At 30.7% G+C, this 25,986-nt stretch overlaps 2 protein-coding genes across 5 annotated transcripts in view; one reads left to right on the forward strand and one right to left on the reverse strand.

Annotated features, from left to right (window-relative positions):
• Positions 1-1,949, forward strand: part of LOC142326999 (UBA-like domain-containing protein 2-A) — a 187,349-nt gene extending 185,400 nt beyond the window's left edge. The window contains exon 4 of one of the 2 annotated variants that reach the window (XM_075369746.1): positions 1,140-1,949. In XM_075369746.1, coding sequence (XP_075225861.1) covers positions 1,140-1,330 — 191 coding nt within the window. In that variant the 3' untranslated portion in view covers positions 1,331-1,949. Of the gene's footprint in view, positions 1-1,099 lie in introns of both variants that reach the window. The other variant, XM_075369747.1, reaches the window with a different exon arrangement.
• A 4,125-nt stretch (positions 1,950-6,074) lies between these two features.
• L2HGDH (L-2-hydroxyglutarate dehydrogenase) overlaps positions 6,075-25,986 on the reverse strand; it is a 39,838-nt gene continuing 19,926 nt past the window's right edge. For 2 of the 3 annotated variants that reach the window (XM_075369743.1, XM_075369744.1), the window contains exons 4-8: positions 19,688-19,891; positions 12,608-12,769; positions 11,361-11,470; positions 8,131-8,307; positions 6,075-6,500 (exon numbers count right to left, since the gene is read on the reverse strand). In XM_075369743.1, coding sequence (XP_075225858.1) covers positions 6,317-6,500; positions 8,131-8,307; positions 11,361-11,470; positions 12,608-12,769; positions 19,688-19,891 — 837 coding nt within the window. In that variant the 3' untranslated portion in view covers positions 6,075-6,316. The remainder of the gene's footprint in view (positions 6,501-8,130; positions 8,308-11,360; positions 11,471-12,607; positions 12,770-19,687; positions 19,892-25,986) is intronic. The other variant, XM_075369745.1, reaches the window with a different exon arrangement.

Genomic DNA, 25,986 nt, shown 5'->3' on the forward strand with positions numbered 1-25,986 from the left:
AGAAGATGTTTCTAAAATATAATATTTTTTAATGCTTATATAGAACAGTTTAAATAGTTGTGTCAAATTTAAAAAGATACCTATCCATTAATAATCTTAAAAGGTTGCATTTTTTAGACAGTAATTGCAGAAAAACAGTAATTTTTTTTTATCCTTGCTTGTTTGCTGAAAATGTAAGATATTTGCGAAATACTTTGGTTTCTGAATTGCATTTAATGTTTGAATTTATTAGGTACTCTGTGTTCTCTGAAAGAGCTTACTGTTTTTAATAAACTGTTGTGATAAAAATAGCGGTGGATTGTGGAATGTTGTATGTCATTATCTTATTTGAATAAGTAATAAAAATAAATAAAAGAACTTGTAAAGTATCATTATGTACATTATTATGATAATAGTTGCTTACAAAACATTACAAGTGCGTTTATTAATCATGATAGCAGCATTATTGTCCTAACACAATCTATAATATTTCTAATCAACTAACGTAGTATGGTAGGCCTGTTGTAGGTAGATTTTTTTTTTATATAGAATTCCTTTCACATTGAGGTAAAACCCAGAAGCATGAAAACCTCTGTTGTTTTTCCTCAATCCTGAGCATCTCTCATCATTTGTTTGTTTTATCTTCCTTATAATTTCTTAAACTTTCTAAACCTCTTCTTTTTTTTTACATTTTCCTCCAATTATTCTTTGTTATGAAATCCTATTTATTGTTTGATTATATTGACCTCAATATAATGTATCTTTATCAACATAGATAAATTTGATAAAGATAAAAAGAGGTAATCTTTATCAAATTTTGCTAAAAATTTGCTCTTTTTTTTTTAATGCCATCACATTCAAATTCTAAACAAACCACAAACCCTATTTTTTCGTAAAGAATTAAACAGTTTGTTTACTTCTTTATGATTATCCGTGTTTCAGATCTACTGAAAACGATCCGAAGTAAGATCTAAAATTTAAATTTTTACAATGCAGTTTCTTTTGTTGTATAAACGATCAGGTTTTTTCTTTTTTTTTTCTCTTTTTTTTTTGAAAGTTAGATGATTTATTAAAAGTAGATTTAAAATATTGAGAAATTTATTTAACATTTTGTTTACAGAATGTCGATGAGAAAAACTGTAGTGGAACTGTACTTTCAGGTATATGTTGTTCTTCATCACCAAAACAGCAGCAGCAGTTTCAACAGCAGCAGGCCCAGCTTCAACAACAACAGATACAGCAGCAACAAATGCAACAACAGAATCAACAAAGTTTTGTACTTCCACGAACAAACAGCATGAGTACACCAGCTCAAAATGGTGGAAGTTTAGGTGTTGCGCTCAACAGATAGATTTATCAAATATCATGTCGTATGAAATATATATTTCTTAGACTCGTATCCAAAGAAAGAAGCACTTATACACCCTGATGGACATCTGTATAGAGTGCTGTGTATCTGATGATGAGTATGACGATGTTGGCGATGATGATGATGATGAAGATGATGTATATCTAATCAGAAGACAATAATAGAATTTCAGTGTAGTTAGTGCATATTGTGTATATATTTATATATGTACCGCATTGTATATATATATATATATAAAATATATACACCATGTTATGTATTCTATGTATTTATATCGAACAAATGAAAGTGAGAATGTTTTATGCTTGTTGCTTGTACTGAGAAATTATTTTATTTTTAAAAAGAGCAAATTTTCCTTTTTTTTATTGGCAGTGAGGAAAGAACTTTTTTTGTTCCATTTTTAATGTTCTTAATATGTGGACTTATAATTAAAAATAAACAAAAACATATATTACCTTTAGGTGCTATCCTTTATATTATATATAAATAAATATTAATAAAAAAAAATCGACTATGGCTAATAAATGTGATCAACGTTTCAGTTTTTAATGTTTATTTCTTAAGAAATTATAATAATATTAATAAAGATTATTACTGATAATATTATTATTCAAGCAATTCTTTCAGAATAATTATTACTTTTTAAGGTTTTTTTTTTTTTACTTGGTACACATTAAATGGCACAAATATAATTGTAAATAAACATACATACATATGTATGGATGTATAAATTATAGTTAAAATGATATTATGTGAATTATGCTATTTATGTGTCCAAGTTATAATGAAATTATATAAATAAAATTATTAGTTTTGTGAACACTTAACAATTAATTATTGTTTTGTTCTGTTTCTAAAAATAATACATCAGAAGCCTGTTTATTTTTTTTTTAATCTTTTTGTAATTTTTTTGTCGTTCTGAAATATTGCACCCTACAATACTTAAAATAATAAAATAGTGATTTATTATAAATGAAATTAATACTTCTGGTTGTCTACAAAAAATTTTAATTTTATATGAAAACACAGTTACTAATATGGTTTTACTGAGAATATTTTTAATTTGGTACAACTGCTGTGGTTGATGTTAATATTGATTACTGTAACGCAACCAATCTGGCAAGATGGCTGGCCATTACTCATGTGGAGAAAACTTTTTGTCTGTTTGAATTAGCCAAAACAATTATCGAACAGCGATAATTGTACTGTTTTGTTATTAAAACAATTATTCTGTTATTATCACAGCAGTGTTTCAGAAAAGAGTACAGTAAATTACTACCAGCAATGCAATCTGAACGCGTCTTCCCAAATCAGCTGATTTGGAAGTCGAGAGTTCCAGCGTTCAAGTCCTAGTAAAGCCAGTTATTTTTACACGGATTTGAATACTAGATCGTGGATACTGGTGTTCTTTGGTGGTTGGGTTTCAATTAACCACACATCTCAGGAATGGTCGAACTGAGAATGTACAAGACTTAATTTACATTCATACATATCATCCTCATTCATCCTCTGAAGAATTATCTAAACGGTAGTTACCGGAGGCTAAACAGGAAATAGAAAGAAAGCAATGCAATCTACCAACATTCTAAAAGATCTCCCATGTCAGAAGAACAAGTTGATTGTGTACATTATACAAACATACTCTAGATCAATAAGTTTAAAATTAAAGTTCTAAAACTGTTGTCAAGGAAAGTTTTGCAAACATTTGAAAATGACACGTTATAAATTAAAGTCAGAACAAAATTATGACAATAAAGTCTTGCATAAAGATTTCTGCATGGAGATGCAAAAATACTGATGAAGAAAATGGTTTTTTTCATCGCCTAATTTTTGATGACAATTGTAGTTCATATTAGTAAAAAGGTCAATAAACACAACATAAAAATATGGTGGGGGGGGAGGAGGTAAGTCTTGAAAAACTGTGCAACATATAAACGATTAATAATGATATAATGGGAATCTTTTTCTTCTGGTTTCCATGAAAGGGTGTACAAAGTGTTCTTTTTTCACAAACACACAGTGTTTGGGAGAATTTATCTTGACACGTTAAATGAATTGATAATATTTCAAGTCGCTGAGAAATTCATTCTCATACAAGATGGAGCTCCACCTCACTGGTACATAGAGTTTCAAAATTTCTTTTAAGAGATTGGATAGTATATGCAACTGCAAAAATATGGCGTAATAAGTTGGCTACAAGAAGTCTAGACTTAACACCTTGTGACTACCTTTTTAAGGGTTTCTTTATTTTTATAAAAGACAAAGTTTTGTTCTCCTTCCTGTTGATATAGACTCAATACAATATATCGTAAATGTTGATATGTTGAGAAGGATGTGTTAGGGGTGGTTTAAGGTTGCTTTCATGTGTTAGGGATTAATTGTAACTATGATTCGTGATGCACACAAAGAATACTTAGAAATTTCCTGTAAAATCATGCAGGTAATAATAATCCCCATATTTAAAAGTAAATTTCTTATGAATTACGGAAAACTTCTATTTCACTTGTGAAATCACCTGTATAATATTAAAAACTATTACTGTTTTTCATCATGCTTCAAGTTACTAAATTTTTATTATCATCTGTATGTTTAGGAATTTGTATTCATACAATTTTTCATTGTAATGTTTTAAAAATAACATCAGTGGATGATTAAAAAACAGTTAAATTTTCTATATGAAGAACAATTAAATTTTCTAACATCTCTGTAGGTACGACGTTGATATTTATTTTTATGAATTTCATTGATGTTCAGTAGAAAATTAGGTTAATTTTTTAATTAATCTATTGATCCTTATCACGTGTTATGAATGATTTTTCCTGCACTCTTTTTTTTTTTAATCTTTCTCAAGGTGCAGGATTCTCATGTTTGTTGCAAAGTGCTTTTTTTTATACAGGCTTTTTTTTGTGTAGGCCTGTCCAGATTTAAATAAAAATTAACCAGATTTGAGGCACAGGATTGAAGAAAATGTCATTTCTATTACTTCAAACATCCTGGTTAAAGTATTGGATAAATTCTCCTAAATGGCTGTCCTCTCCATTACCTAAAAAAACCCTGAAATATGAGGTCAATGAAATCTTACAACATTATTGTGTAGGATTTGAAATTCGTGAAAATGAGGTATTAGTACAATAGGTATCCTGTTCCCTGGATTTAACATGTAGGATTTTTTCTCATGGGGATTTTTTAAGGATACCAGGAACCTCGTATGTGTGCAACTCCCAGGAACATGACAAAAGATCAATCCCCTGTTAACCTCATGGCACTTTGAAACTATATGACTGATTGACTGTGACATTCTCATATGCATTTGGGAAGAATTGAAATATTGTCTAGATATTTTTACATATGTGAAGGTTGACAAATTGAACATATGCGATATAAAAAAAAACTTCTTGAGTTTACACTCAAGAAGTTTTAATATACCAGGTCTGTTAAAAAAATAACCGAATATTTTTAATTACACGCCAATGTAAATATTTAGTGATGTGTGATTGGCAGCATTGTGTTCTGCATAACCTCCTCTGTAACCACATGTTCTTGGATTATTGATATCTTGTGTTGTTGTTTGAGTACAACATGTTTCATAGCTGTAAACCTAGCTTTTGTCTCCCGTTACAATCTTTTGCATGAATGTTTCATCATCATCAGCATGTCAAGGAGTTGCCAGCAATTGTTTACTCAATGTTCTTTCTGCTGTTTTGTCAACAAACTTTGCTGCAACTCCACGCATGTTCAACTTTTCATTCAAAATGTCTTGACACAATCAACTTTTCTGCAAGTTATCTCTGACAGTCAATCGGTGATTTGCACGCAACAGATCATTGATTTTCTGAACTTGTGTGTCATCAGTTGAAGTAGGAGATGTACACACATTACAAAAATTGCTACTAACACTAATGAGATATAAACAATTCAAGAACATGTGATTACAGTTCAATTAATTTTTGACAGACCTCATACACTTGGACTTGTCTCATGGACTTGAGAATACTTAATACAGAAAATATGTTTAATTGCTTTCTTCTCAACTTGACTAGCTAATAAGCGATATATATATATGATGTAGGACTGCCTACAAGAGAACAACTGAAGTGCTAATTTTCCAGGTTAGTAAGATATAATCTTGCTTATTAATTTGTGCCCCAAGAATTTTAGTATATTTGTAATTGAAATCAAGATGAAATTTTTTGCTAACTGTAACTTGAAAATAGGAATTTGATAAAATAGAAATGTTATAACCAATTCATGGTGAACAAGAAGAGAAAAATTGGATGGTATAGTTAACTAGAAAAAAAAGTAATGGGTAAAAATCAGGATTCAAACCTAGAAACTTAAGAATAACTTGTAATTCAACATATAAAAAAGAGTGTGGTGGTTAATTCCCGTGCAAGTCACCATTTTGTTTAAAGGTGTATTTACTTTTTTTTCTGTTTAGCCTCCAGAACTACAATAAGGTTTTACTTCAGTGGATGATATATATGAATGTAAATGAAGTGTAGTCTCAGCGTTCCTGAGATGTATGGTTAATGAAACTCAACTACCAAGGAACAATGGTATCCACTATCTAGTATTCGATATCTAACTCTTGACATCGAAATGAAATTCTCAACATCTGATTGCTTATAATTTGACAGTGATTGTCCATTAGTATATCTGAATAAAATGTGAACAAGGAGTGTGAAAGAATAAATTGCCATTCTGTTATTTCTTTCATATCTATTAACATATCTATTTAACACATTCAAGTATTATATTAAGCATTATAAATGAATTGCAAATTTTTACTTATATTTTTTTCAATAAATTAGTATGTTTTTATGGTAACAAAACTAATTTGTGAAATAAAATCATAAATAATAACCATTTTTTCCCAGTTCAAACATTAAAAACATTATTGTGCTATTATCTTAAAACACAATAATGATTAGCCAATGATAATTAGCCATCTGCCAGTAAAAAAGTAATCTACTTGAGGCCGAACTGTGATTGTGCTTTAGTGGCTAATTCACGTCCAATTGCTAAAGATGAAGTAGCACCAGGAGAAGGGCAGTTGAGAGCATGCAGTATATTTCCTTTACCACTAAAAACAAAATCTTCTATCAGTGAGCCATCTGCACCCATTGCCTGTGCTCGAACACCACTAGGTCCTCTGAAATTAGTAAAAAAATTATCATTAACACATTACTGAAAATACATTACTTGGAATAATAAATATATTAGGATGGTTGATGATATTGTAATATTTAGCTGAGAAGTAAATAAATGATAAAATATCATTGATAAGGAGAAATTCAATTTGAAATTAAACAAAACATCGGCTATTGCTGCTACCAGTATTTTTACTAAAACGTACTTTAATACAGAAGTAAATGAAATAAAATCTAGAACATCTTGAGGAGACCCACCGGGTTGGTCTAGTGGTTAACGCGTCTTCCCAAATCAGCTGATTTGGAAATAGAGAGTTACAGCGTTCAAGTCCTAGTAAAGCCAGTTATTTTTACACGGATTTGAATACTAGATCGTGGATACCGGTGTTCTTTGGTGGTTGGGTTTCAATTAACCACACATCTCAGGAACGGTCGAACTGAGAATGTACAAGACTACACTTTATTTACACTCATACATATCATCCTCATTCATCCTCTGAAGAATTATCTAACGGTAGTTACCGTAACCAGTAACGGTAGTTACCGGAGGCTAAACAGGAAAAAAAAAGAAAAAGAACATTTTGAGGAAAAGCAGCATCCAGTGATGAGTACAGAGTTGTAAAAAAAACTCTTAATGGCCACTGTCATTTATACTTAACCTATTCCTCTAAGTATGTACTGAGTGCAGTTCACTGCATTCTGATGAAATTTATTTATTGGCTAATGTCCCTAGCCAATTGCATAAGATAAATTGCTTATTTTAAAAGAATTGAAGTGCTTTTGTCCAGAAAAAATTCACAAATATCAAATGCTGATTTAGGAATTAGAAAGAAATTTGAGAGTGGTAAAAACTTTATGGCAGTGAAATAAAGAAAATAGGAATGCTAGAAAAATAAAGAATAGAGGAATTTTAATTTTGTTCTTACAGGATATTTAAAATTTTTTAGGTTGATGAAGTATCAATTTACTTAAGATGGAAAGTAGAAAGAGAAACATGAGCCAGAATCCTAAAAAAGGAAAAGTTGACATTTAATTTTAAGTATTTTTCTCAAAAACAAACATTTAAAATTTTTAAATAAAAATTTTTTAAACTTCTTAAAATTTTCAACATTAGACTATCTTTAGAATGAATACCTCTAAAATCATCAATTTCACATAAAATTTTACCTACCGTATACATATAAGTATATATATATATATATATATATATATATCAAACATGTTTAAAAAGCTCACAAATATAATGATCAAAAAAGTTCAATAAAGTTAAAAAATGTAACGATATGAAGAAAATATAAAGATTGGCCGATAATTGGAAAACAAAGTTTCTGAACTTAACAAGATTATATTATATTAATTTTATTTTGATCAGAGGAATATGTTTGTGAAGTACAGGAGCAAAACTTTTGAAAAAATATGTATAATTAAATATATCTCTGCCAGGAAAATCAGCAGATCTCGGTGGCAGAGTGGTAGCATCTCAGCCTTTCATTTGTGGGCCCTGGGTTCAAAACCCAGTCAGGCATGGCATTTTTCATATGCTAAAAAATCCCATTTCCATATTCCACATACAAGCTTCAAAGTTTCTGTGTAATTTCATTAACCAAAAAATAAAATAAAGTAAATAATTACTTTTTGACATCATTTGTAGATAATTCTGGCATATACTTCTGCAATTCTTGTATTCGATAAAATATTATTGAATTCTGTAGTTCTGAGATAGCAGCCCCGAAGTTCTTCATTAAAAATTTCCGAAATCCTTGAAATGATAATGTATCTGCTAAATCATGTAGACTGATGTCTGAAAAACTAGAAAAGTAACCAAAAAATGGTATAATAATTATTAAAAAGAAATTCTTTATTGCAATTCAAAAGATTTTAAGTAATTTAGTAATGCTATGACATATTATGTTTTGAACGTTACATAATTTAATATTGTATATACAAGTCTAAATTTAAATTATCTATTCTGTATAGGATATATAATGGTATTATTCTGTGAAATAATTGACTGACCTTTGAAGTATGAAATGATCTTTTTTAATTTGTTAAATAACATACTGTTTAGAATTAAAAGTTGAATCCCATGTAATGGTTCCTTTTTTTTATTGAAGCAAGCAACTAACTACACAAAATGATTTACAATATATGTGTATTATTTATATATATATATATATATATATGGAATTCCATTAAAATCATTTTGTATTTAATTAAAATTATTATTACAATTAAATTATATATTATATATGTAAATTATATATTACAAGTTGAATGAGCTACCTGGTGTTATATTTATTACTGAATGGAAGACTGTGTCAAAATTTTAGGAAAAAAATACAAACAAAAAGTGAAAAAAATTACAAGTGAATCAAAAAAGGCTGTCCCCCACGTGAAAAAGAACCTGTATTTAATATTTCAAAAATATTTTTTTAAGGCAATTATAGTTCTATCTGCTATAACTTTCAACTAAAAGAAAAATAAATGTTTTGTTTATTGAAATTTGTTACAAAACTGCATCCTAGCATTTTATTAAAATGAAAATTTTCCTAACTTGAACAGGTTTAATTTTTTATCATACAACTATTTTTAATGTCTATTCAGAGTAACTAAATCAAAACATCTACTTTTGGGGGAGATGATGATTCAATGGTAATTATTTAAAATGAACAAAAAGCACACATTATTGAGACTTCGTTTGTGAAAATTTTTATATCAAATTAATGAAAGTTCATTTTGCTATTGTTTAAAACAGCTTTCAGCCAGCCATTTACTTGGAATTCTATAAAGACGTTAAAATAGATACACATAAAGATATTAGATAGAAATTGAAATAATATCATTAATAGTAAAGTAGACAACTACTTAATAAACAATATCATTAATAGTAAAGTAGACAACTACTTAATTATATATATATATATATATATATAAATATCAATCACATAACTATAGAACTATGGGCAGTAAAATTTTCTGTTAATCACTGATATCTCGATAAGAGTTTACCCATTTTTACAATGAAATACCATAATAAAATTTTGTCTTATTTCCTAAATTTCATTTATAGAAATAATGTAAACTATCTGTTACAGAGCATGAGTTATTCAGTTCAAAATATTACTACAATATGACACGTTTAAGCCTTACTGTTCATCTGATAACTAAGTTATCTGAATAAATTTATACTTAAAACCATCCTCAAATTTCAGCGAAGATAATGGTGAAAAAAATCATTCACCACCACTTCCTTAGTTTTAAGCATCGATACATACAAGTAAATATTTCATAGGCCTTAAAAAGTTAATTAGCATTCTGCTCTCATACTGTTGCTGCTGACAAAATGTGCATTTTGTATGTCAGTGCTGAGATCAAACAATAAAACATGCAGTGGCATCATTCCGGTTCACCTAAACAGAAAAAATTCAAACAAACCCAGACCCGAAGGAAAATCATGGCAACAGTGTTCTAGGATGAAAGGCTGTACTTTTGATTGATGGAAACTGGAATATTTGTCACATCACAAGTCTATTGTGAAACACTTTCTAAACTGCATTAAAAACTGATGGCAGGGAATGCGCTGAGATCAGGAATTGTTTTTCTTCACATAACGCATGACCACACACGGCTGCATGCACAACAGAAACAATTCAAAAATTCGGATGGGAGATTTTTGATCATCCCCTTACATTCCTGATCTCACACCCTGTGACTACCATTTCTTATTACACCCGAAAAACTGGTTTGCTGCTCAACAATTCAAGTGAATTGTTTAAAGAGCTCAATACAAAAGTGGCTACAATCCCAGGCAGTGGAATTTTATGCATTGGTTTGAAGAAGCTGGTTTCATGATATCAAAAGTGTTTGGAGTGAAATGGTGATGATTATGTAGAAAAATAAAGTAAATATGTAATTATTTGAAACCATTAATAAATTTTGCATTTTTTCAACTGTTCTCATTTTGTTACTGATTGGCAATTACTTTAGAACCACACCTAGTTCTACTGCTTAAATAATAGCAATAAATTAAATCTGAGAAGTATACTAGCTATCCAAAGATGTTTCTAATTGTGCACAACAGTTTTTCATTGCATCAATAAATCTAATTATATACTATTTTACTTCATTTATTTTACTGACAATTAAAATGGTTTTATGTGACAGACAAATATTTTTTGTACAGTTTACTCATAAATTCTATGGCAATTTATCACTCTCATTTTATCACACGTAAGTGACAGTGATTTGGTCTTCTATTGCAGATCTGTCGTTATCTTCTAGATAATTTATCTTATTATAAATGAAATCAGTCTATTGTCAAATCTATAAACATCACTCTCCCTAAATATTATAATTACTCTCACTTATGTTGGTGAAATGAGAGTGATAAATTGCCAGAGAATCTATGAGTAAATTGTACAACTGTTTATTCAAGCAATTTTTGAACTCTTGTGTTCAAAACAAACCAATACTACAGAACTAAAAACATACAAAATTTAAGGGTTTTTTAATCCTAATAACGTTATAAAAAAAAAATGCATATATGCTAGGTACAAGTACTGCATGTATTAAGTTTTACCACTTGGATTCAATTTTTTTTTTGAGAAAAAAATCCTCACTTTTGAACAGACCTTATAGATGTATAAAGTATAGAAAAACATTTTCTAAAGTAGGAAGGACTCATTTGTCTTAACATGAATTAATAGGTAAACATTGCTGCATGAATAAAATGTGTTTTTAAAGAAATGAGGTATGGAAATGATTTGGAAAATTCAAAATAAGTTAAATAATTTTAGCTTTACATTGTTATCTTAATCATTATTTCTTAACTCTAGAAATTAATATTTGCACAACTTGCTAACCTATAGCCTTCTCTTTTAAAGGCTAAAATTGCATTTGGACCTAACCAAATAGTACCATTCATTCGTGGTGTAAAATGGACTCCTAAAAAAGGAAATCTTGGATCAGGTACCTGAAATTAAAAAAAGCAAAATAAATACTGATTAAAACTATGTCTTACAAATATATTTATTTTATTTTCTACACCTACGCAAAAAGTAAGAAAGCAAACTTTTGCTATCTCATTTCACAGCCACTAGTACAAAAAAATGGGTTTGATACATCATATGTAATCAATATTTATTATTTTTTTTTTACAATTATATTGCCTCACAAAAGTATGTCTTGTCCAATAAGATTAACTAATCTTAGGACAATGCAATTCGTTAAACTCAATTTAATGGAGTACACAGTAATATTTGATTTATATTAATTTGATTCTTGAAACTTCCAGTTAAGTTAAATAATTATGTCTTGCTGAATCAAAATTCTTGCTTCTCTAAATATTTATTTCATAAGGTAAAATGAACCTTCAAGTTTAAAATAATCAAAGAAGTCATAAATTACAGGAAATCTAGAACACTTCCAAGGTGGAATGGTACCTATAATCGTAATAAACTGTAATTTTGTTTTCATACCTGTAATAATGTAAAATGAATAAATAATATTCAAAACATTTTATATGAAATTTAAAAAAGACATTACTTAGATAACTTGAGGAAAAAATTATATACTCCCATATTCTGATCAGCGTTAGTTCAACAAAAACATTCCAATCAGTAAATGTAGTTCACTTGGTAGGAGTTGTAACATTGTTTCAATGAACTTTTCTTTTGTTCTTATTTTTATTAAGGTGGTGGTTTTGGTCATTTTAGATTTTGTGACTGGCTTCTTTTCATGTAGGTGGTTTTTGTAGGCTTACCCATATTTTACATGAAAATAAAAGAGTTAAATAAATTTAAAAAATAACAAATCAACTTTGAAAAATGCACTAAAATGGAACATTTTTTAAGTTCATCTACAAATTTTTACTTTTTAAAGTCTGTACCAAATGAAGGATTAGCAAATTGGTGATTTTTTTATTTATTTGGTACTGTCATCAAAAGAGAAACTTAAATAATAATGGGATAATATTAATGTTTACCTTAAAAGTATTTTTTTAAGTTGCTATTATAGTTTTTTAAAAATACTTTATATAAATAAAAATTTGGTGTGTTGTTTGACTAAATCTGAAAAAAGTAAGTAGACCAAATTTTAAACAAAAACTTACAGGATAGATGTTGCCCTTGCATAAATGTTCTTTATTTTTTTTTAATACAAGATATTCTCCTCGAAAAGGGATAATTTTAAGTCCAGTCTTTTCTCCGGTCATTTCAGCTACTCTGTCTGCGAATAATCCTGCACAAGTCAACACATACTTTGCACGTATCATCTGTAAATAATAAGAAATATTACTTTAAACATCTCTTCTAAGTTAATGATTTTTCCCTTTTGTTAATATTTCCTTATTTAGATGAATTATGGATATATTAAAATAAGTGGAGCTTCAATTACAATTTCTCTGAGGAGTATTCAATTTTAATTCAATAAATTTTGAAAAATTTTATTGCATCACTATTTTTGATTTTGATGATATTTGGTATATGATAACTAACCACCTTGTGGCCAAAAAATATTTTTTTTATATTTAAAAAAATTTTTTTCTTGAGTAAGAGACTATTTTCTAACTTGCCCACAGGTAAAAACAGCCGTTTTCACCAGTTTTTCTGTTAGCTGTAGCATTCTTATTTTACATCATACATAGGTCAAAAAGGGCTTTTTGGAAAGAGTAAAGATGGAATTTATGTTAGTGTTCTCAAGATTCATTTTGTTACATAACCAAATCTTGTAATTTTATTGAAGTTACGGTTTTTCAAATTTTGGGCCCAAAATAAATAATGAAGAGCTTAAGGTTAAGGTAACAGGCCTGTTTTTTACCTTTTAACTCTTAGGTACTAATAGTACTTATAAAAAAAATTGGATTTTTACAGTGTCCTTCATTAAAAAAAATGGCTGCCAAATTGAAAGATTTTGAAAATGTCTTCATTTTTGGAGCCCAAAAACCACAGGTGGTAAAAATCTGAAATTTTTACAGCAGTAAGTATTTTTTGTGTACTTTGAATTATTTTGTTACTCAAAGGGATTGAGTAATTGATATTACACAAGTAATGAAGCCATCAAAACCGCTAAAAACTCTGCTTTTTTCTAACCGTGAATGTATCCAAACAATACACAGCTTCCATTTTTTCAGATAATAATGTAGACCTACTATACAAAATATTTTGATATGTCTATAATGAGATAGCTTATATTCTAGATACAGTAGAAGTCCATTAGTCCGGCATCCAACAGTCCGGAATGCCCGATAGTCCGGCATCGCTCCGGATAATTGTAAAAATTTTGGTTTTCTCCAAAAGTGTGTCTTTAAAGCAAATAAAAACGCTCGAGAGCTATTCGGAAGTTTTCGGGATCATCCGGAAGCGCTCGGTATTGTTCAGAAACAATTAGCGGCCGGCTAGTCTCAGCTGTCACAACAAATTCAGGTGCAGTGCAGCTCCGTTAATCAATCACAAAGCGTCTTCGCCATTTTTTTGTGCGTTGTTGTTTTGTGTCCTTTCACATCGCAGTAAACGTAACTTTTGAAACTGTTTATAAAAAAAGTGATTTTCGTTCTAACTGTACAGTGACCATGTTTTCAAAACCTAAGCCTTCGAGTTCAAAAGGAGAGAAACGAAAACACGTAACACTGACTCTCAATCAGAAACTTAGAAATCATCAAACGGCTAGAAAAAGGCGAGAATAGAAATGTTTTAATGAATGAGTTTAATATTGGCTCATCAACTATTTATGACATTAAAAAACAAAAAGATGAACTAATGAAGTTTGCTTCTCAATCGGTAATAACTGAAAAATTGGCTTCTAGACAAACATTAAAAAAACCAAAACTGGAACAGCTAGATAGTGTATTGTTCAAATGGTTTAGTGCAGTACGTTCTGAAGGAAAGCCGGTAACAGGGCTTCTAATCGACGAGAATGAGCCTGTTGAACAAGAACTAACCGATGAGGACATTATTAACATTGTAGTAAACCCTCAGCCTACTCAAAATCTTGAAGAAAGTGACTCAGATGCCGAAACGGAAGAAAAGGAAAAAATCAGCTGGGCAGAAGCTGCAGAATCACTAAATAATTTTATCTCTTTTGCTGAGGCTAGTACTAGCTACAGTGCTTCAGAAATTATTGATTTCCATATCATTAGAAATAAATTTTATACTAAACGCCAAAAATCAAAAAAAAAGAAGACATTCGTGACTTTTTTAAATCTAAGTGAAATATGTTTTACAGTACGTGTACATACATTATATGAAATGTAAAATAAACTTTGTTGTACAGTATGTATTTGTAGTTTAATTATTAACCTAATTGTTCTTATAATTACCGCCCGATAGACCGGAATTTTCGGTAGTCCGGCACCGAGCCAGTCCCGAACGTGCCGGATTATCGGACTTCTACTGTAGTTAGTTACTTAAAGTATAACTCTTACACACAACTCGTGTTTAAATATGAAAGTGAATAGACATGTATGGATTTGAACGTTTGCATAATCCTGAATGTAAACATTTTAGAAGGCTCAGTTGCTGTTTTAATTTCAATGTGGTATGTTCTGTTGTTGCTAGTGTTAATACAAAAACTGGGACAAGTCAAAGTTAGGTGCAATTGGTAGTTTTATAATTTATACTAATTGTTTTGTTATTCTAAGAACCTTTGCATTTTATAAAAACGGATTATGGAGTGTTCAATTGGCATTCACACTGAAACAGTATGTCACAAATGACTTACAATAGATCTTCTGTAGTGTACGATATTTTAGAGTTTACTGACAGCAAATAGCACTGATATCTTTAAGAAGTAGATGTACTGAAACAAAAAATATCTGTACTTTTCATAAAACTGAATATTTAGATAAATATTTTCATATTAATGGGAAAAGTTGCTCTGATCCATTTACTAAACTGTTTAAGAAATCTCTTCAAGAAATATCTTTGACTCTTTTTAACAAGCAATCCACATTTAAAATTTATTCTAGTCAGAGCACTGTGTACAAAATGCTTTAACAAATTACAAAAACCACAAGATGATACACAGAATGCGAACCGGAATGTCAAGATATATTTGAGCCTCAATGTGTTGTAGTCGAGTCTGTGAATAAAGCTTGTTCAGCACTTAGCATTTCCCTGTTAAGGTTCAAAAATTATCGAGCAGCGCAAAGGAAGCAATTTTAAAAAATAAAGTTACAAAAATACTCAAGTCAGTAACCAGTAAATTAAACGATTCCTTTGATTTAAATATTTCTACAGAAGAAACCAGTTTAGTACCACAAAATTATGCTGATTTAGGTACGGAATAAGAAAAATTAATCATTAAAATAAAGGGTAAAATGAAAACAGTTACATCAACCCAGGAAAAAATTAATATCTTAAGTTTATTACCAAGCAGTAGCTGGAGCATTCAAAAAATTCAAAATGAGTTTAGTGTTAGTCAGTACTTAGCCCGCCAATCCAAACAATTAGTTAAAAGAAGTGGAATTTTACACAAATCGGCAAAAAGAAACCCAGTCATGTAACTGATGAAAATTGTAATAAATGTGTCCAACATTTTTACTAGAATAATGAGCTAATGAGCACAGCCAGTTCATGCCAGGCAAGAAGCATTGTGTCTATGTAAGACAAGCTGAGAGGAAGAAAATTAATATTCAAAACAGGTTTATCATATGTAATTTAAAAGAATTGACCACAGCCTTCAAAGAAAAACTTAATTTAAAAATTACTTCAAGAGAGCTGGAATGATTTTGATTCTAAAATTATCTTCAAACATTGGGTTTCTGTTGATTGTTGTGAACTAACTATTCAAATTCTTCCATTTCAAGAGTACTTTACGAACTTACTGAAAATTTAAGTAATCTAAAAAGGCATCATTTTGTTGCAAAGAAACATGCTAATTTCCTCAACATTAAAAATGAAAACTTGTTGGAGGGTAAATGTATTGTAATGGGAGACTTCTCTCAAAATTTTACTTTTGTGATACAGGATGAAGTCGAGTCATATCACTGGTCAAAAACTTATGCCATAGTACATCCACTTCTCATATATTTAAAAAAAGAAGGAAAATTACAAAACCAAAGCTACTGCATGATTAGTGAGTACTTGAAGCACAATCGTTCTTCTGCTTCCAAAAGCAAGTTGTAAATAAAGTAAAAACTCTATTACCACAAGTTAAACAATTTTTTTTTATTTTACTGATGACTTCTCAGCTGAGTATTAAAAAAAAATTAATAAATCTGTGCTACCATCAAGATTTTGAAATTGTAGCTGAAAGGCATTTTTTTGCCTCTTACCATGGAAAAGGACTGTGTGATCATGATTTGGTGGAATTGTAAAAAAATTATGACTAAAGCAATTCTTCAAAGGACAGTCAACAATCAAATCGTTACACCTTCTGAAATGTACAATTATTGCAAAGAAAATATTAAAAATACATTTATTTTCTGCTCTAATAAAGATGTTCAAGAGACTGAAGAATACCTCAGTTCTCGTTAACAGGTAATCTCAACAGTCCCAGAAACAAGAATCTTTCACAGTTATGTTACAAGTCAGAAATGTATTCTGAAAGTATGGGTGACCTCTGAATCAGAATCATTTATGCTAGTGGTACACAAGGACATTAGTGTTTCTGATTGCTTTATAGGTTTACCAAAGCTAAAATGTAAAAATTATGTCTGCTGTGTATACGATGGCTAGTGGTGGTTAGGCAAAGTCATTGAAGTCAAAATATAATGAAAATGGAGAGGAATATCGAATACACTTTTTCCATCCACAAGGTCCTGGAACTTCATTCAAGAAATCATTGAGGGATAATCAAAAATTGGTTCACCTGGAAAATACTTTAAGGATTCTCATGCCTTCAGAGCTGCTTTATCTATCAACTACTGGAAGAGGACACAACATTACTCCAAAGATGAATGAGGACTTACTAGTTCTGCTCAATAAAAAAATAGCAGGAGTTATGTTAGGTAAGTTTGCTATCAAAAAGTGCAAGATTTATTCGTAACTTCCATCAGCAGGAGTAAAATAAGATAAAAATGAATTGAACAACCTGTTAATGCATTTGGAATGTTTATCACTTTGTAATTGTTATTTATCAATCTGTAATTGACTACTATCATTTTACAATTTTCTATTTATTAATTATCAATTTATTCATTCTAATGAGTTTGGTTGTAATTTTTATAATCTGAAAAAAAAATACTTATCAGTATTTTTGGGTACATTGTTTACAGTTAGAAAGGACATTGTTTTTAGCCGTTTTGTTGGCTTCATTCCTTGTCAACTCCTTTGAGCAATAAAATAAATTTTATATGGTTTTAAAATACATAAAAATTCCTACTGCTGTAAACATTTCAGATTTTTACCACCTGTCCTACATGTGGTTTTTGAGCCCCAGAAATGAGACATTTTCAAAATTGAATGATTTGACAGCCATTTTTTTTAATGAAGGACTCGGTAACAGTCCAATTTTTTTTTATAAATACTACCAGTACCTAAGAGTTAAAAGGTAAAAAACAGGCCTGTTACCCAGCCCTTCATTTATTTATTTTGGGTCCAAAATTTGAAAAAACAATTTGTAAATGTAACTTCAGTAAATATTACAAGATTTGGCTATGTAACAAAATGAATTTTGAGTACACTAAGATGAAGTTCCATCTTTACTCTTTCCAAAAAGCCATTTTTGACCCTTTGTACGATGTAAAATAAGAATGCTCATGGAAAAAGTGATGAAAATGACTGGTTTTTACCTGTTGGCGTGTTAGAAAATAGTCTATTACTCAAGAAAAAAATTTTCAAAATATATAAGAAATATTTTTCGGCCATTGCAAGGTGGATAGTTATATATCAATATCATCAAAATTAAAATTAGTGTTGTACTGATCATTTATTGAATTAAAATGGACCCTCTGTATAAATTCAAACTGCGTAGAAGTTAAAACAATAGGGCAACAATTGATTTGATAACCAAAATAAATCCCTTCATTTTAAGGATTTCACTAACCTGTAGAATTCAATCCTATTAGCAATATTTTCACTATATTCATTAGAGGTGCTGGCTGCATAATGGACATCACTACTTCAGAAAGGGGTTTCTGATTAGTGCAAATAGTGTGATCATTTATATCATTATGTGGGAAATAATGCATTGTAAAGGTCTACACAGTTAGAGAATCATAAATATGAAGTAAAATGTTAGTAAAATAAAGTGAGACTAATAATAACATGTTAATATGTGTGCATGAATATAAACAATAAAAATGAAAATAACACTAAAAGTGATATCAGTGTCTGTGACATAGTTTTGATGACCTTGCTCTATTATTTAAAACTGAACTGTGTATCACATTTAAATAAATGATTAAGAAATAAAACAATTTTTGAAGGTATGAGTAGATAATACTATGGTCTATCTAATGGAAGGGTGGAAAATGATAAACCTATTTACTTCTAAGACCATGTTATCGCTATTTCCAGGATATCAAAATTATTGCAATTAAAGGAAAAATCTGGCAATGGACTAAATGGTGTTTAAAGAATTCTGCCTGCATTAGAACATAATTATACACATCGCAAAATTATATACATAACCATCTATTTAATCATTACTTTATTAAATGAACAATATGTAAAAAAAGTAAGAATTCCTAAGAGATACACTTAGATAATTATTTCTTAATAAGAAATAAGTAAAGAGATGCCTGAGTATTTCCTAATTCAGTATTAAGTTGAACTTGAGATACTGTTCTTGGTAGTGACTCAATACAAAACCAATTTGATTTTTGGAGTCTCTTCCTGTATGTGTAAAATCTGAAGTAATGCATTAAATCAAAGATGTAGAATTCAACCTTAGAATTACATTAGATGTACAAAAAATATTTCAAGGTGAGGTATCAGGGCTGAGACCACTCTTTTACTTATTTAATCACCAAAGAATTGAGAAGTTATCATTTTTCCCTTACTAAAGCTGTAAAAAGATTAGTTTACTGTCATTAGACTACTAATAGAATTTTCTTTTAGAACATTATACTTCCTGATTAAAAAATGAAAGAAACAGAAGAGATGTTAATAGAGAACATAATAAAGTTAGAGGGAATAGTATCAAACCAATCAAATGATGCAATGAGAATCTCTGATATACACCATCTACATATTAGGCTCTTAGGCAGAATGTAATTATTATATATTTCACTTAAATTAAAATATTTTACCTTAGCATTTTTAGACTTCACTAGTATCGGATAATCTGCTGACTTCTTGCGAATCCCTACACCTTGTTTTATTTCAGTAAATGACGTGACTTCAAAATCACGGTAAATTTTTCCACCCATTCTTTCAAATTCAGATCCATATTTTCGTGCTACTTCAGCCCAATCAACAATTCCTGTATGTGGTGAATGAATAGCCATTAATCCCTGATAGAATAAGAAAATTACATTCATTATGTAGGTCGTACAAGTTGATAAGCTTTGAAAATTAATTCAAGAAAGCTCAAATTGAAAAATTTAATTATTAATTAAGAAATAGATAAAACTTATGTATTTCTTACAGTAGTAAATGGCAATCAACTACGAATAGTTATACAAACAAGGCAAGTCTCAATATGTTAATATATTTAAAACAAAATCTACAAAAATAATTCTTTACAGTCCTCAATTTCAGTAAGAACAATAATAATCTAAAATACAAAGGAGTTTTAATGGATATTAATGTTTGGAGTACTAATACATTGACTTTATTCTTGAGCCAAGAATATATTTAAAAAAGGAATTTGAAATTTTACTATTCACTATATTTATTACATTTGTACAACCAACTGCAATATTGTTGAAAGAAAGAATATAAATTTAGTTAAAATTTCATATTGTTCCCACATATATGCCTAATTTAATATCGGCGGCCGAACACGAGATGCGAACTGGCTCACAGTATACGGACGCGCTGATACAAGCATCACTACCGCCGCGCAATTCATCCACCATAGCGGCGCTGCAGCTCCGCCACTCTCAGGCTCCAGTAAAAGAGCATGCACCACGAGAGTGAAGGCAATTCATCGTCGACCACTATCTGTAGAAGAAGACTTGTGTCTCTAGACAGGACGGTGAGGAGCCACGAACTCGCCCGAAATGAGCCGATCGCTTGCTCGAGTTCTCCTAAGTCGAGCCACGCGCGTATTTCAATTTCAACTTCTAATAAAGAAATAACGACTTGAACGTGAATTAAATTGACGGTTTTTTGTTTATAATTTTAACATTTAAATAATTATTCATAATTTTTAGTTATACTTATTTATGAACAAATTATTTACAATTATTTTTTAATAAAAAATAAATATTTGATTAATTAAAAATGTATTATTTCGATTATTTTTATCTTAATAAAATAAGTAAAATATATAATAGTAAAAAAAGTAAGAGCGATCGGCTCATTTAGGGCGAGTTCGCGGCTCCTCACCGTCCTGTTTCGAGACACAAGTTAGAAGAAGAAGAAGATGGAAGAGGAAGAAGTCCCCTGGCCGACTCAACGTGGGACCTCCCGGTGGATGTCATCATCTCCGCCGGAGCAGCAGGTCTGGCCGGCCCGCCGAGGGAGCCGCTGGACGCGAACGCTACATTCCCGCTCCAGCTCCAGCTCGCCGGGCTTCAATCGCCCTGGTCGACGGACTCAACAGCAGGAACCGGCCCAGCATGGGCCGGTTCCCACTCGGGGAGAACCGCCTCAGCGGAGGACGACCGACACTGCGAAGCTCTGTGGGCCACCACTGCCACGCTGTAGTGGAGACCCAACTGCCTCTGAGGGAAAGCCCGGTCGGACTTCAATGGCTCTTCTCAGAGCTAACGCTAAAAAACGGCCCTTTTCACCGCAAGGTTGTGAATTACTTGCCGTCGAAGCCATTCGGCGACAATATAAACAAAATTTTCTTTATATGAATATCTTCATTTATTGTTTTTTTAGTTATTCAAATAAAATGTTTGTCTAAAAATGGAATAGGAAATTATTGAAAGTGTATAATATAATATGGTTTTCCGTAATTGCTTACTATTTTATATTCTTTGTGTGCTGCTTTTTTACATATTTGTTAGCAAATAATTATCTGTTTAGATACAAAAGTTGAATTTCATACAAATTTTTTCATGTAATTATGATTTTTACAAATATGAAAATATTTTAATTAAAATATAACATCTTTCTTTTTGTATGTTTTATTTTAAATGGATTAATAATTTATATCTATTTTCTTATTAAAGAATTCTGCTACTTTTATAAACTAAAAACAAGATTAGTGTTTGCCATAATAGAAATATTAATTTTTTTTCCATTTGAATTTCTACCAAATAGTACACATATTATACTAGTAACTAATTCAATTAATTACAAATAAAAGTCTTCTTTCTTGAAAGTTCAATAATTTAAAAAAAAGCTAATTTATAAAGTAATTAAATTATAGAAGAACAAATAACATTAGGAGATAAGATTTAAAAAAAGAAAAAAATATATATATAAACGATACAAATTATCAAAATTATGACCCATTAATTAAAAAAAAAAACTAATCAAAATCATTTAATATTAAAATTATTAATTTTGTTGCATAATAACATAAACTGATATCTATATACTATGTATTGTATTTAAATTTAAAAAAAAACAAACTTCAATTTCTGAGGAGGCTAACTAAAATTAAAGAAATGTGAATAGATTTAAAAGAAAAACTAAGTATACTGTACCTCATATACGAGGGTAAGTTAATTATTATCCGCAATTTAGTTATATTTTTGTTTATGTTGGTAGTATTGTCATGTTGCGTAGATTACGCATGCATGGTTTAATTGTTATGTCTGTGCAGGTTTGATGGTGCTAGGTTAGTTCCATTATCGCTGCCTTGCCGTTAACCATGGCTGCTCTGCTTTCTGTTTGCACCAAAGAAGAGCAACGTTCAGTGATCTGTTTTTTGTGGTCGGAAGGTGTATCAGGGGCCGAAATTCATCGAAGACTTACGGTACAGTACGGGAACAATGTGTTGCCGCAACGGAGTGTCTACGAATGGATTGAAAAATTCAAAAATGGTCGCACAAGTGTTACGCAAGATGAAGGAGCCGGACGACCGTTTACTGCCACAATGAGGAAAACATTGAGCGTGCACGTGATATGGTTTTCTTAGACAGACAAGTAACTATTGATGAAGTGGCACATCATCTGCAAATTAGTCACGGTTCTGCCTACGAAACCATCCACAACAGACTTGGGTTTCATAAATTCTGTGCAAATGGGTCCCAAAACAATTGCATAAACAAACGGGCTTTTGGCAGACATTTGCCAAAAACATTTGGATCGCTATGGTAACGAACGGGACATCTTCTTAGACAGAATCATTACTGGTGACGAAACACGGTTCCACCAGTACGAGCCGGAGAGTAAACGGCAGAGTATGGAATGGAAACATCCAAATTCACCCTGCAAAATAAAGTTCTAGACCCAACCATCCAGTGGAAAATGGATGCTTACAGTTTTTTGGGACTCACAAGGTCCGGTACTGGAACATTATGAGGAAAGGGGCACGACAATAAACAGTGTGTGTTACACTGAGATGTTTACTGCCAAGCTGAAGGCTGCAATTTGAAACAAACGCCGAGGACTGCTGTCGAAAGGTGTTGTGATGTTGCATGACCATGCCTGTCCACATACTGCTGTAACGCTCCAGAAACTCAACTTTGAAATACTGGCTCATCCTCCGTGTAGTCCTGATCTTGCCCCTTCTGACTACCACTTTTTTGGTCCACTCAAAGAGGCATGAAGGGGCCGTCAATTTACCTTGCACGAAATAGTGAAAGAAGCGGTGCATTCCTGGCTTGCAGCTCAACCAAAAACCTTCTTTTATGAGGGCATCAAGAAGCTTGTGCAACGATGGACCAAGTGTGTTGAAATGCAAAAGTATTATGTTGAAAAAATGATGTACATGTAAGTTTCCTATTTGTGTTGCAATAAAATTTATAACTACATTGCAGATAATAATTAACTTTCCCTCGTATTTAAAATAATTATATATTTCTGTGCTTAAAATTACAGAAGTAATGTAAATGAATGAGACCACAACCACAAAATAATACGAAAATGAAATATTCTTATTTTTCAATCAAAATTAAAAATCATATTTCTGATATGAGAAATTGTCATCCGGATTAACACTAAGTTTCACGCCTACAAGTATATATTTATTAATGTTGCTCTTCTGGACGTATCAAAAACAATGTGCTGGATTTACTTTAATCCAAATAGTGCAGTATTATAAAATAGTGAAGGATATTGGTGGTAGAAACAAAAGCTTTTATTAATCAGGGCAAGTCACAGGAACTTTTGCTTTTTAAAGCAAAATAAGTTGACAACCCTGTTGAGTAAGTGGGAATTAGAATAGCTGACCTTGCATACCAGATGCCATTTCAGTCAATAAGGGAGTGAAGTGGATTCCCATGGCCTTCTTTAGCTAAATATACTTTTTTAGCCATAACAGTATACCAAGGCCACTGAAATGTAGCCAGATAAGTGACATATTAAATACCACTATCCTCTAAAAAAAAGCAACTTTCTTGCACCTTTTACCTCGGGTACAAAATTTATCTACATGTGCAACAACAATAGGAAAGACTGAGCCAGATAACATAAAGCAAAAAATTAAAGTTATAAAACAATAAGTATTACGTAGAGTGTAAATATTATTCTGTTGATTAGTTTTTATTAATGCAACTAGAATAAGATTGAATATTTGGGATAGTCATAAAATGGATACTTAAATAAGTACATAAATATCTCAATTAACTTTTAAAGATGTTATTTTACTTTTATCATTTCATGGTTGAATCAGTATTATTATTTTTCTTTCTTTCATTCATTAATTTTATTCTTTGTAATACAACTATGATCAAGTTTTTACAAGATTTCCTTTCATTCTTCCAGGATGAACTGTATGTGTACATGAGTTCGGAAGATATACATACGATATACAGAACATTTTTTAATTATGCACAAATGAAGATATTTAGTGACAAGCCATTGGCAGCATTGTGTTCTGCATAACCTTCTCTGTTACCACATGTTCTTGGCTTGTTGATATCTTGTTTAGTTTTCATGTTATTGTTATTTGAGGGTAACATGTTTGTTAGTAGATTTTTGTAAGTGTGATTTTCAGAAGCAATGATACAATGTAAAATTTTGCTTCAAACTGGGGAAAACTTTTACAGAAATGTTTCAACTTTTGAAAAAAGCTTACGAAGATGATGCTCTGGGTCATACACAATGTTACAAATAATTTTCATGACTTAAAAGTGGTCGTCAGTCAATTGAAGATGACCTTGACCAGGAAGGCTTTAGATTTCAACTGATGACACCCATGTTCAGAAAATCAACAATCTGGTGTATGTGAATCACCAATTGACTCTCAGAGAACTTGAAAAAGAGGTTAGCATTTTGGTTGGATCATGCCATGACATATTGACTGAAAAATTGAACATAAATCTAGTTGCAGCAAAGTTTGTTCCTCATTTGATGACCGAACAGTGAGTGAATGTTTGTTGGCAACTTCTTGAACCAGCCAATGACAATGAAACAATCATAATGGGAGATGAAAGCCGACTTTATGGCTACAACATTGAGACAAAAGTTCAATTATCACAATGGATTGAAAGGTATTTTTGAACTCTACATCTATCGAGCCCCCTCCATGGTTTCCAAAAAGAGCTCCAACACCTCCAGGACATGACCTGGACTGGCAAACGTGGGCGACTTTAAACCGGCTTCGAACTGGGGTTGCACCAACCAGAGTTAACCGCTCTAGATGGCGTCAAATAGACCCTAACGACCTGAACTGCGAGTGCGGTGAGATTCAGGACTCTGAACATCTAAAATGTACCCTCTGCCCAACCAAATGCACACTAGAAGATCTGTGGCAAGGAAATGCTTCTGGTGTTTCGGTGGCACAATACTGGTCGCAAAGGTTTTAATGTCTCATCGCTCGGACACGAAAAAGTAAAGTAAGTATCACAATGGATTGGTAAAGGATCTCTACGCCCCAAGAAAGCAGTTCAGTCTTGATCCAATGTTAAAGCAATACTCTGTTAATTTAATGGAATTATGCATTTAGAATTCTTTTATCAAGGTGAAATAGTGAACTGTGTGTATTATCAAGGCGTTTTACAACAGTTACGTGAAAAAATACTAAAATTTACTAGGATTGAATTTTCTTAATTCAAGAAACTATAAAAAAAATTCCTTTTATAAGACCGAGTCCTTTCATTATGTATAGCATTCAAAATTTCATAAAACTTGATGTCCCTTGTATAATAATGAAAGTAGGTCACTTTCTAATGAGTATATTACCTACAAAAGGATGCAATTTTGAATACTGTTTTAACTCAAATTAATTAATATTTATTTAACTGTATATATAGATACTTTAAAAAAATTTCAAACCTTAAAATATATTTCTTATTATTATTATAGCAAAATAGTATTTCAT

Source organism: Lycorma delicatula, chromosome 6 (genome assembly GCF_047948215.1).
Source record: "Lycorma delicatula isolate Av1 chromosome 6, ASM4794821v1, whole genome shotgun sequence".
Lineage (NCBI taxonomy): Eukaryota > Metazoa > Arthropoda > Insecta > Hemiptera > Fulgoridae > Lycorma > Lycorma delicatula.